This window comes from Pteronotus mesoamericanus, unplaced genomic scaffold (genome assembly GCF_021234165.1).
Source record: "Pteronotus mesoamericanus isolate MK-2021 breed Mesoamerican mustached bat unplaced genomic scaffold, CSHL_Meso_final contig_56, whole genome shotgun sequence".
Classification (NCBI taxonomy): Eukaryota; Metazoa; Chordata; class Mammalia; order Chiroptera; family Mormoopidae; genus Pteronotus; species Pteronotus mesoamericanus.
Window position 1 is genome coordinate 20,721,038 of NW_026555201.1, and position 14,202 is coordinate 20,735,239.

A 14,202-nucleotide genomic window follows, 5' to 3' on the forward strand; every position below is an offset into this window, starting at 1 on the left:
CACGTGAATTGACAAAAATTACTCAATATTATTTTTATATTTCTATTTGCTTCCTCTCAGCCTAAAAATTTGAAATAATTCTGTTACTTTCAAATAAGAAAGAGTGAGTTACAAGCTTAATATAAGTCAGAGGTGTTATTGATAAAGAATTCAGATGAACTTATTACTATTATCCAAAACAAGAAGAAATGGTAAGACCATATTTTTTAAAAGTTTAATTTCTGGATTCTATTTCAAATACAAAATTAGCAATTTCTATGATAGTTAATTTTTAGAGAAATAAAAATAAAATTTTAGTTATTTAAAAAAACTAATGTTACACTTCATGAAATGGGAAAATAAGTTGCAGCATGGATATTTTTAAAAATCCTTGCCATAAAAGTATTATTGTTGTAAAAGCTTTATCATTTTCTTATAGGATAATTTTAAACTACAAAGGATAATTTTAAAACAATGCATTGTTTTCAAGTTTACAGAGTATAATGAAACTAAGAGTACAGTAATTGGCATAGTGGCCATGCATTTGGAGTTGAGTGGGAAGTCATGCCTATGACTTCCTAATGGGCAAGTTAATCAAAATACTTTAACATTTTATTCACACATTTTTTCCTATGTTGGTTTATTGGACGGGGCAGGGGAAATTGTCTAACTTAAGCAGCGACTGGCATTCAATCTAAATTTCCAAAATAATTTGTGCACCTAAGTTTTAGCCTCTCATTTCCTTTATACACTGGAATTGGCAACCCACTCACAGAACTTGCTGGTTTGGTAGCTGCCAACTATCAAGAGACATATATAATTATGAATGAAATTGCAGGCTGTAGAGAAATACTTTTTAAAAAACAATACAGCTAAAAATATTGTATGCCTAAATTCTATAGTAGAATTGACATTACTGGTGATATAAACCCAATCACATTTTAGCTTTTAGACCAGTAACAGATTCAGTTACTTAAAACATTTGAATAGTTCAAAACAAGCCTCCATGTACAACTCAACATATTTATTTTTGTCTTATCACTTGTCTTTTTTTAATGCCAGGCAAAACATAAATGAAATATTATTATTACAAAAGTATCACATATTTTAATGCATTTGTCTTGTATGATCATCTTAATATACAAGATTTATATACTATGAAGAGTATTTATTAAAAAAATGATCTTACACAGTTGTATAGAAACTGTTCATTTACATCTAGGAATATCAGTCACTTTTTTTTATTAAGGAAAGTCAATGAATCCTTTGACCAATACAATGATTACAGCAGGTATAAAACAAATGTGATGAGAATGTGGCTAAATGTTTACGTGCCTCTACCCTCTGTCATTTTACCTTCTCTTCTAGAGCAGCCATTCTTTCCTTTAAATGTAGCTGTAAGCGTTCATTGGATTCAGTCAGAAGTCTGTCCACAGTGTCGGATAATCTTTTGTTGTGCTCCTCATTCATTTTCTCTCTTTGCCTAGCCTTAAATTCAAGAAAATAAAGAAATAAATGTGACAAAATAATTTAAAAAATATTTGGGTTTTTAAAAATATTTTTTCTAGTTTTAAAATTGAATTTAAGTTTATGTTTATCTTGAGTAAATTGTTAAGAGAATTTTTTCTTTACAGTGCACAGGGCATATTCATAACACTTTAAAAATAGAACCCATAATCAAGAAAGATGTTCATTTTTTGTATATATTATATAAATCTGTAAACAGATAATTGAGGTGGTTTTTAATATACGTACTCTTTGAAGTTCTTGATTTTTCTCTTCAAGTTGACCTTCTAGATGTCTCATACGTTCTTCAATATTTCCATGTCTCTCTTCAGCCTGTTAAGAAATATGAAGAATGTACCTGACATGTAAGATTTGATTGACACTTTTCCTCCAAATAAATTGAAATAAAATGTAAAGCAAGCTACTACCAACTGCAAATGTAGTTTTCAAAAAAGAAACTTTGTTTAAACAGGCAGCTGAACAGCATTGCTTGAAATGTGTCAGCTACAAAGGCCTGTTACATCCAAGCATCAGCAAAACATTGGAGTTATTTATGAGCAATGAAATCAGCCAAATGTAACATGCAGACTGTGCATGGTTTGAAAACAAACCTGCCATTGTCCAATCTTAAGCTCCTGAAGCACTGAACTGCACAGATGGTCGATTATCAATAAATAAAAGTAACATAATTTTTATAAAAGAAAAGAAAAACTTAGATGGATTCTATTTAGCAATAGAAAGTAAAGTCCAGTAGGACTACCTTCCTACGTATGGAGATCATTTCTTGTAGTTTAGCTTCCATAACATATTGATAATCATCAGATGAGGTAGAAGAGGTTGGATCAGACTAACAAGTCAAGGAAAAGGAGAGGGACAAAATTGAAAAATCAGAACTAAAGACACTGACGCTGAACAGAACACAGCACAGAATGCTTAAAAGAAAAGTGTGACAGCAAAGTTAATACTTTAATAGACAAAATTTTATGTGGAAAAAATTACACCGATATCTGGTGAACATGATGCAGTTGATGGTTATAATAGAAAAACAATGATATGTTCAAATAAAAAGCTACCGACCTAAGGTATGAAAGGTTAGTGATGGCTGGCAATGAAAGACTACTACAGAATTAATTACAGCAACTCTGAAAGAGTCATGTAATAATTGGAATTATGAGAAACCAAACACTAGAATATGTCTCTGATAGACTTAAAAGTTTTATATTTTGATTTGTTTGTTTATCGTATCACTTAAAAATAATGGAAACAGTGTTGAGGAATATACTAAGGCAATGACTCAGGTGAAATAAATTTGGACTAAAAATTTATTATGAACTCAACTCTGTAGGAATCAGAGAAAAAGCTAAGCCGCAGGGTTAATTATTAGTAGCATCCTCTAATTCAAGCAGGATTTAGTTTCCTCAGCAACAGCAGCAAACACAAAGTGACTTCTTGTCTCTGAATACACATTATGGCTCTAGGTCCTTAGCACCTGTTCTCAGATATGGTTTTAATTTGAAGTTTTAAATGAATATTATTAAAAGTCCTCAAATTCTCGAGGTGACAATACTGGGCAAGAAACATTATTTGTGAACCCTCCTGAAGGACACCAGTGACCACTCCAAACTTGTTTCTGCATTGATTTGTTGTTATGGAAATGAAATAGTGTCCTCAAGTGTACAGGCAGCATCTTGCCTTAGTGAGCTCAAGTTTCTCCAGTGCCAAGATTAGTTTCATGTCTTAGAGATGACTGTCAGGTTACCACAGATGCAGACTGTTTAACACACACGACATTGCTGATAGCTGAACTGTATTAGTATGTTATACACAGGTTACACGTAAAGTTACATCAACATTCTCATCATAATTACAAGTAATTATAACATCAAAAGTAACCCAGTTCAGGACAACAAAATTTAACTCCAGAGCATATTCTATTACATTTTATGTTTGTAAGTATATGCTAAAACAGTGAAACTTACTCTATGCAAATATAGGACTATATTTAAATATGTCATGTAGTACCTGAAAAGAAATGGTAACCTATTCATGTATTTGTTCACATACATTTTACTATTTTATGCAAGAAATTTCATTTTAATCTATGAAATACCACTTAACATTTGACTGGTGTGCTAATGCAAGTTATAGTTCAACATTTATAGTTTTTAATTTTCCTTCTGATATTATTTCATAAATGGGGGAAAGTAAAGAGATAATAGTAGTCAAATTATCTCCTCACATTTCCAAGCATAAGAAACATGGAAAGCTGCTATCATTCCCAAATGCCATAAAATGGTTTTATAATAACACTTAAAACTTAGAATTAAATTAAGAATACAGTAAGTGGGTCAAAATGTTGTTGAAATTACATAATCTAAATTCATAAATTTATCTGTAATCTCCCCAAAGTATAATTTAACACAGTGGTATGAAAATTATTCAGGTGACTAATTCAAGATAGTCAAGACATAACTACTTCAATTTCTAAAACATTATCTCCAAAAACACAAGTAAAGTCCAGTAGGTCTTTCAAGGTACTTAAAACTTCTACCTGCTTCCATCTTAGCTACAGAAAAAGACACCAAAATATTGTGGAAATTCACTTCAGAGAATGAACAAGAATTCTGTCATGTTTAAATTACTATGTTATTGCTGATCTTTTTATTGGTACTAAAAATGAATAAAATACCTTGTGGAATTTAAGGTATTAAATGTCTTTGCTAAGGGAATATGCATTTTGATTAAAGAAGTAAATATAAAATGTCATAAGATTGAGAGCCCAGAACCTTCATTAATTGTGTATATATATATATATTTTAGCAAAAGCTACATTTTTAGTTTTATCTATAGTATACTTTTGACTTTCTAAAAATCTTAAATGAGGTTTACTTACCTATCTACACACATGCACACACATACATGTGCACACACACACACACACAAAGAAAAAAAGATAGTCTTATCAACCAAAGAATAGATTCAGACATAATTTCTAAAAACACTAGGATCCACTTTCAACCACTACTGATTTATGTTCACTTTATCCTTGTAAAGAATGCAGTTCAAGCAATTGATATAAGCAAAAGGTCACAGAAGCACAATTTGCTACTTTTTTTATACTACCTGATGGTGCATAGGGTTTATCTTGTGCTCGCTCTTCAATGTAACACAGAAAAATTCTAAATGAACTACAGTTTTAGAAAAAAGTACATAGGCAGAAATACTTTTGGGAAGAGTGTGAATGTATTGCAAAAGGGAGAAGAAACTAAAGAGAGGAGAGACAAAGAAAAGAAAAAAATAGGCAGGTGTGATAATAAAAATTATGTGTGTGTGTGTGTGTGTGTGTATGTATGTACACACATATGCCAAATAAAATGTCTTCGGGATTGTTAAAAATACCATTCAAAATATAGGAGAGAGGAGCCTTGGTTAAAAATAGGCAGAAATCTCTTTAATTTTGTGAATAGTCAAAAATATTAAGAAGTAGAAAAAGACAATGATGATCAATAATAAAATACTGAAAATGAATTGAAATTTAAAAAAATAAATAAATAAAGCAGATTCTGGAGCTGTTTCCTAAGGACCTTGAGAACCGGGGTTAAGAAAAAAAATAAGATTATTATAGCCATAAAATTGGGAGAACAAATGAAAGAGCTGTCTTCAAACATTATAAAAATGTTACAAGCAGAGTGTTCTGACATCTAAGCACTAGAGGACCATGTACCATGAATTAAATATAGCAATCATTTAAAAACTGTATCTGAAATATTATTATTGACACAGAATCAGTCAGAAGAGAAACTGGTAAGAATGAGAAGCAGAGTAAGTTCTAGCATTTTTAACGTTTTTAAAGGAGACTAAAACTCTACTGAAAAGTGAAGAAATCAAAAGGGTCCAGATGAAATGCAATTTCAGCAATATACTATTAGGCAGGAGTAAACTGAGGAAATTATTTTGGGTGTGCAAGTGAATATAGTATCAAAACAAGAGCCTAAGAGGATAAAACAAAATGCAAAAAAGGTGAGACAGCTATCAAGTTTTTTAAAAAATATTCTAAATTAAGAATTCTCATGATAATTAACTTAAATCCTCATAAGTAAAGTATTACGATTTAAATGATCTACTCCATCTATCAGAGGTTAATTTGGGACAAATACTTGTGGAAATTTAAGTTGTGGTTTTGGAAGAGATTCTAAACTTTCCTGTATTTCACTCAGGATAATACTGATGATTATTTTACACTAAAATTTTACAAAAGTTATTTTTATTATTTAGCCACCTAACTCCCCCTAAAATAATTCAATTCAATAAAATAACTCTTTATAATAAAGTTTTTCACATTCCTCAGATAAAAAGATTCTTAATCTGTATTATAGTAGTTTAAAATATTTTCACAAGAAAAAATAGAATACTACTATATATGTGCACATTTTTGTATACTTTAGAAAATGTTTCTCAAAAAGAATGATAATTTTTTAAAGACTTCATTTATTTTTAGAGAGAGGGAAAGGGCGGGAGAGAGAGAGGGAGAGAAATATTGATCTGTTGCTTCTCAGATGTGTCCTGACCAGGGATCAAACCTGAAATCCAGGTCTGTGCTGTGATTAGGAATCGAACTGGTTTTTCTCTTTGGGGAATGACACCCAACCACCTGAGCCACGCTGGTTGGAGCTAAAATGATACATTTATTTTTAACTTAGGAATTACACATTTCTGGAATTGCCAATGGGGTTTATGGCATGATCTGTGACTGCAGAAGGGTCCAGATTGTAACAGTACCCTAATCAGGCTAATGTTTAATTCAGCTAGTTACTCCTATACTCTATAGATAACCAACTCTTCCAATATTTTCTAATCCTGAAATACATTGCCAAATGCTTGCCTTTTCACTACCCAATTAACTCCCCTATTTTAACTAATAGGCATCAGTCTACTCTTCCTCCTTAATTAATTACTTTTTCAGGAATGCAAATATGTGTGCCTACTTTTACATTGTCCAAACTTGTAACTTGCAGTTCACATATTTACCTTAACCACTTACTGCAGTGGAGTGGAAAATTTAGCACATAGTAATGATGTTTGAACATCTAATATATATGCACATTTTGAATTAATATTAAAAGTCAAACATGTTTTCAGTAACAAAATCTAGACTGTTATACTAGTGACATGCATATACACTTTGAAGCAATGACATTTCTATTTGAGTGTTAAAGGCAAGAACAGTTTTTTTTAAAAGCATAGTAATGGTTGCAAAGTCTAAAATATGCATATAATTGCAGGATCTAATGGCTCTAACATGGCAGATACTACTGAACGTTCTTCAGACTCTGGGTTTAAATTGGTTCAGAAGACATTGCATCTACTAAAAATCACTTTCTGACTTTTTAATGACTGTAGACTTTAGACTTCTACAAATCTAACTTCCAACTTCTAAGAAATTTATTTCATACTATAGTCAGAAAGGAATCAACTGCTTATGATATTTCATATATTGCTAATACCAATTTATGTTAAGCCTATTAGATTGCTATGCTTCATATTAAATATCATCTTGTGTTTATATTGTGATTATTCTTATGTGTTAATACTACCATGGAAAAATTAGTAAAAGGACTAAAAAGACATGAAATTTTGTTTTTGTTAATGTTTAGACAGGCAAAGGAATCATCAAGTCATATGTGTATCGTTCATGTCACCAAAAATAAGACATGTATAATATGAAAAATTCACCTAAATAAGAAACCAATGTAATAAAGATTAAATAAACAATTTTCCTAGAGTCTAAAGAAAATCTTTATAGAGTCCATTTTGATTACTAGTCATTTCTGTAAGTACATCTAGGTTGACCAATTGTTTTATTGCAATACCTTTGTCAGGGCTGCAATTCTCTGAGCCAGTTCAGCCTCTACTTCAGGTAAGGTCTCAGCTTTTCTCATAGTCTGCTGCAACTTTTGCTCCGCAAGCTCAAGACGCTCTTGTAACTGTCTGTTCTTCTCTTCCATCTGAAATAGGGATGGAAAAAGAGACACAAAAAGGGTCACAATTAGGAGAGCAAACAGCAGTCAGTATGGGCTTTGGACTCCAGCCATTATCCTAGACTTAAAACCAGCTATTACTACCATGCCTACTGTGCAAAAAGATTATTATCCTCATGTTTTTATATTTTATTTATCCATATTCCTTAATAAATTTCAGTGCATTATAAAACAGAAAAGCTCTTACCAACTGGCAGCAGAAAGAAAATTAGTTAATAGTGACTATGTACTTGGACAAATGGAATACAACGTAGTACTAACACTTCAGATGTACCATGATAGCAAAATATTGAAAATCATACTATTAGCTAGAGAGGGAGAGATAATGTATCACAATGGTTAAGAGGTCAGGCTTTAGAGATGAGGTTGGCAAACTTTTTCTGTGAAGGGCCAAATAAATATTTTAGACTTTGTGTATCATAGTTCCTGTTCTAACAATTTGGTTTTACTGCTGTAGCACAAAAGCAGTCAAAACAATGATTCAATAAATGGCTATGACTATGTTTCAATAAAACTTTATTTACAAAACAGAGCCATAGTTTTGACTCATGGGCCATAGTTTGCCCACTCCTGCTCCAGAGTGGAATAGACTTAGGCTTCTATTCTAGACTCTGGCCACTACCAGAGTTGTGACCCTGGGAAAGTGTTCATGTCTCTGAACCTTACTCTCCTCAGTATAATAAAGGTGCTTACTTCACAGATGGTGGTTGGATTGAAATCAAGTAATATATATGTAAACTGTGCACCGCAGTTTCTGGTTTGTGTCTAGATCCAAAATAAATATTAGTCATTGTTTTCATTATTATTAAGACAAATTTCTAAGTTAAATACTGAAAAGCATATCTGTTCAGTTCACCCCATTCTAAGATTTAAAGGATGCTTGATTGCCAAGAAATAACATATTTTATTCACTCCACGTTTTGGGAGGATGGAGAGAACACTCACAAGGACCTGAACAAAACCAACATAGAGATACTGAACCTGCCGTAGGATGGCCTCTTTATTTGCTAACTCATTTTCTAGTTTATCATTCATGTCGTGTATGGAGGTAGATTCTCTCTGAGCACTGAGGTAACGCTTCTCAAGAGTTGTGATTCTTTCTTCCATATCTTCCTTCTGTGCCATGGCCTACAATTAAAATAATAAAAAAATTTCAACTCAGATTCTCAGATACTTTAATGTATTATCTTGTTTTTTAAATAAAATAGTAAGATGTAAAAAAACATTGCTTTCTTGAAGTATATATTAATTTATTTCTTTTCATGAAAGGAATGTTAGATTTTATGTGAATTTTCCCAATTCTTCTGTCAGAATTCTTCTTACACCTTGGATTAACCAAAAACTACCTTTCTCTGAGAATGCGATGGAGTATATTTAGAAACTGCCTACTATAGAATTGGCATTCTTAGAAAAGATTTGGCAGATAAAATAGTTCATTATATAATAGAGGTAAGTACAATTTTGGGAAGAGTTACACACCATAAAATTGGTGAAATGGTGGCTACAGTAAAAAATTGCAAAGTAATCTTCAAACAAGGATTCTCATCTTCATATATGAGTCAATTTTAACTCAATTGTTAAAAGAGGAGGCAAGAAAGGTAAATTTGAATCTTATGCACAGATGAATCGATCATTTGACTTTGAAACAAAATCATTTCCCCTGTTACATATATTCCAAATAAAAAAATTTAAACAACTTAATGAACACAAAACTAGCAAAAAACTTGTGTTGGTGAAAATGCAGTAAAACCATTGCATTAATAATATTTCAAACCATCTCATACATAAATAATTTGGAGGTGATTTTACCTTCCTAAAAGATTACATTGGAATTTATTAGTAGGTAGATAACCTACCTTTTGAGATGATGTGGGCAAAAGTCAGCTGCAGAAGTGAGCTTCATGGGCTTGGTGTGGTTGCCTGACAATGTGGGGAGCTACTTTGCATAAAGAGCCTGAAATTGGGGGATGTTTCCACATATTACTATCCAGATTCTCTGATCACTCATTCCTAATCTCTTTGCTACTCTCTTCCAGGATCCAGAGCCAATCTTGTCACACCCAAGCAAAGACAAATTTTCTTCCAATATTCCAAAAGAAATAGAAGCTCCGAAACGGATAGTCCTTCAACTTCCTGATCTCCATCACCACCATGTGGAAATTAGTTTAGAACAGGCCAGCTTTACTCAAAGTTTAATAAAATTATCTGTGCTCTGAGTTTTATGCTTTTTCTTCTTTAGGGAACTTGATTACTCTTTTCTCCTGGGATTTCAAGGTGACAGTACAGAGGTAAATGCCGTAACAATGAAAACAGGCTTACAAAGAGTCTGGTGTAGAGCAGAGATGGAAAGCAGAGGAAAAGGGATGATTTGGAGAAAATAAAAATAAGAATGACAAATTATCTGTTTGACCATTGACCATAATTTGAAATTATGGAATTTTGCCAAACCATTGGAGTTGGTGAATTTTCCCAGAGTTTTAAAGATAAATAAGCAAGTTAATATGTCATGTAATTAGTAAAATACTGGAAATACAGAAAGCTGTACAGTAAAAGGGAATACTATCATAGGGAACTCCTACTTGGATCAGCTGTGGAAATTATTTGCATAATCATACTAATGGTAAGAATTAATGTGATTTTTGAGATAATTATAGTGAAAGGATGGGAAGAAAAAGTAACAGAGAGAATATGAGAGCTAAAATTCTCATATAAGATAATACAAATACATAGATTAAGCTTAAGTAATAGAGAAAATACAATAAGTAATGGCTAAAAAGGTGAAATTAAGACTCTCAGGAAAGTAAGATGGAGGCAGGTGGGGTTATTATGTGTGTGTATATATGTGTATGCATGTGTTTGTGTGTTTTTGTTTTGTACTTTCTGAATATTATTTGACAAAAAATTATGAATATATCATAACAACATTGAATGAAAGTAATATATTTACCTTGAAACTCAACATGTTGTACCTTAGTCATCCTGCCTATTCTCAAATCAGCTCTTCTTCTTGTATCACTTGACTATGGAATGACACTACTCTCCACAGAAGTTTAGGGTCATTCTTGAAAATTTCTTCACCCTACCTCTCACTTTAACAGTTTAAGTTGTCATTTTCCTCTTGGTCTTTTTTCCTGCTTACTGATACTCTACCTTAATGACCAAAAGATCATTCTAAATATCAATCTGATCATATTGCATCTTGGCTTAATGTGTTCCCCTACATTTTTTAATATAAAATCTGCTCTACAAAGCCTAGAAAAGAAGTAGCTTTATAACCTGATACTTCTTTATCTCTCTGTAATGGGATGAATTGTGTCCTCTCCTCCCAAGTTCATATCTATCCAGGACCTACAAATTTGACCTCATTTGCAAATAAGTTTCTGCAGAAGTAATCAAGTTAAGATGAAGTCATACAGGATTAGTGTGGGCCTTAAATCCAATGACTGGTATTCTTACAAGGAGGAGGAGATCTGTGGACACAGAGACATACAGAGAAAAAGGCAATGGGAAGGAGACAGATAAGAGTTATATTGTTGTGAGCTAAGAATACTAGGGAATCCCAGTAGTAACCACCAGAAGTGGCAAATAAAGATTCTTTGCTGCAGCTTTCAGAGGAAATACAGCCCCACTGACATCTTGATTTTGAACTTATTGCCTCCAAACTATAAGGGGATAAATTACTATTGTTTTAAGCCACCCAGTTTATGGTAATTATTAGTTACGGCAGCCCCAATAAACTAATATACTCTGTGATTTCATTTCTACCAGGAATGCATTTCTGTTGCCTTCTTTGTCTAGCTTGATCATGCTGACCTTCAAGGCCTAATTAGAGAATACTTGCTTAGTTACTTTATTATTAAGTTCAAATGTATAGAATCCAATTAATTGATACATTTGGCAAGAAAATATTCAGATTAATTTATTTTTGACATTAGGTACACAATGCTAGATTTTAACCATCCCAAACAACAGTTTCTATTTAAAAAGCTTTTATTTTACATTTTTTCCTTTCTACTTTATATATGTATTTTAGTATAATAATGGTAGGGTATTTATCTTAGAGGATCTCTTCAGAGTGCATACAGTTGTTAAGATTGCATTCTGTTAATTTCTTTTTCATACAGAACACTGGAAATATTTTGTTAATTAAAAGAATCTTGAAAAATTTACTTATTTTTAGAGAGAGAGAAGAAGGGAGAGAGAAACAACGACTTGTTGTTCTACTTATTTATGCACTCATTGGCTGATTCTTCTATGTGCCCTGACTGGGGATCGAACCCGCAACCTTGGCATATCGGGACAATGCTCTAAGCAGTTGAGCTATCCAGCAAAGGCATATTTTGTTAATTTCTTAGCTCAAAGAGAAAATTCTGAATCCAGCTTGCATATATGATTCTTACTGAATTATAATAGCAATAAATTCAGTAAAAGGCATACATATGTTTCTTCAGAACATGAATCCTGTAGTAGTATACACTTGCTCGAAATCTAGTTTTTCATTTATATTATCTCTGTTATCATGTACATGTCGCAATGTTGTTTAACCTCCCCACCCTCCTTTTTTTTTGGATGGTATATTGATACCACATAACATTGTTGTGGTATGTTTGTTCTAGTGTTTAAGTGCTTTGCATTGTGTCTCACACAAAACTCATTCAATAAATAATATCTACTTTTTATTATTAATTAATATTATGACTACAATTAGTTGATATGACTCCATGCCATACATTAAATACAGGGGTCATTGTAGGTGACTTTGGTATTGCATTTTTGATTCAGTGATTCATGCGGGAGATTCAATTTTTAACTACAGGCTGTGTTGACAAAAATAAATTTTGAATTTACAAGTTTAAGAAATATCTTTTCCCTGTGTGTCACTTGGAATTTCTAAAAAAGGATGTTTTTTTGTCCCTGAAAATTGCTGTCTAAAAAAGGGGGAAAGCAGAGGAAAGATTCAATTATCTCTTGACCTGACATTTATATAGAAGCTGAATTTTATTATACCAAATAAATATAACTATAAATCTGGTATAGTGAAGAATATAACTCTATGTTTCAATAATAGAAAAGACAAATTCATTTAATCACTTAACAATCTTTTGAAAAGCTTTTAATAGGAAATTGGAAAGATAAACTGATTTTATTCATAAAACAAAATTAAATACTTCACAGAAAATTCTAATTCCTTGTATATCTACATATTTAATAAGATATTATATCCAATACCTTATTAGTAGCCTTCTTGATTAAAAAGTGGAGAGCTAAACTTCTGTTATGAAATTGTCTATGTTTACTTTTTTTGTTCTTGTTTTTTCTTTTTACTTTATAAAACTAAGGCCTTAACAAATACCTTCCCTCCATTTTTGCATGTTAGTAGATTTCTGGATTTGTTCTGAACATATTCTGTTCAAATATTGCATGAAAAATAGGTTTTAGTTGAACTCTCAGACTGTATTTTTGGATCAAACACCTGAATATATCCAATAGCTGCTCTTAAAAATGCCTCCCCAACACTAAGGACTGAGCTTGTCTCTATCTTCTAGTATGTGTATTGTGTCTAGACTTAACTCAGCCCACTTACTCTCATAGGTCACAACCAATTTATGGAGCAACTAAAACAAAACTTCATATGAAAATAAATTTTGGATAGATTTGTTTCTTGACAAAGAATAATTTTAAAACAATACTTTGAAACCCTTAATGAAACATACTTATATAACTTATTTTAGTTATACTAGACTGTTCTCACATATAAAGCTCAATACATATCAGTTTTTAGTAGTATGGTTAGTTTTTCCTATTCTATAATTTTTCTTAATTAATTCAATAAATATTTATTGCTCATTTAATATATAAATCATATATTTTCTTGCTACAAAGGTAGCAAGAAAAATCACCTTACTTTTTTTTCTACTACAATACTTGCAATCTAGCAGATTTTGTGTGACCACAGTCCAAGAATACATTACACAAAAGCTAAGTTTAGGGCTTTGAATGTGAGTAAATGATACCTTTTTTAAGTCTGTGATTTTTTTTTATACCTCTTGCTTACTGGGAAAAGTGATGAAAAGATTGGTTATATTGCAGCTACTTCTGTTACAGCAGTTTTTATCACTGAAATAATGACTGTACCTCACTGATTTGGGAAGCTGCTCAATGTGGGAAAAGTACTGGTTTCCAAGTCAGGCCTATCTTGTATCTTTCTAGTACTGGGGCCTGAGGTTGTGGGAAGGGCTGTGCATAGGCCATCGACAGGTCATTTTACTTCATTAATCCTTAGATTCTTCACCTGAGAAAAATGGGGATCATGGCAAGTACTGTCTCTATGGAACAGCTGCAAGGAATTAGAGAAATTAGGTATAATATACCTAGAATAATTTTCATGGTATTCAAGAAATTCTTAACATCAAACCAGGATCTTGTGGCCTGTGACCTGAAGCTTTTTGAAAATATTTTATTTGACCTTCATAGTGTCCTTAATACACACACAAACACATACGTGAAGCAACCAGAACGGCAGGCAGAGTATCAGCTGTTTGCCCAGGTTTAATTGACTCAATCACTTTCTACTATCCTGCACCTGGCACTTTATCTATTTCTACTGCCTGCCTGGATCTGAAAGTACTGGTGTTTGAAACCTCCTTTCAAAGGTGAATGATGATAAGTATTCTTTTCT

The 14,202-nt window shown here is 32.1% G+C and overlaps 1 protein-coding gene across 4 annotated transcripts in view; it reads right to left on the minus strand.

The window, feature by feature from the left end:
* PPFIA2 (PTPRF interacting protein alpha 2) overlaps positions 1–14,202 on the minus strand; it is a 446,295-nt gene that overhangs the window by 95,233 nt on the left and 336,860 nt on the right. For all 4 annotated transcript variants that reach the window (XM_054580164.1, XM_054580163.1, XM_054580167.1 and 1 more), the window contains 4 exons: positions 8,505–8,651; positions 7,356–7,490; positions 1,735–1,818; positions 1,336–1,467 (listed from right to left, as the gene is read on the minus strand). In XM_054580164.1, the coding sequence (XP_054436139.1) occupies positions 1,336–1,467; positions 1,735–1,818; positions 7,356–7,490; positions 8,505–8,651 (498 nt within the window). The remainder of the gene's footprint in view (positions 1–1,335; positions 1,468–1,734; positions 1,819–7,355; positions 7,491–8,504; positions 8,652–14,202) is intronic.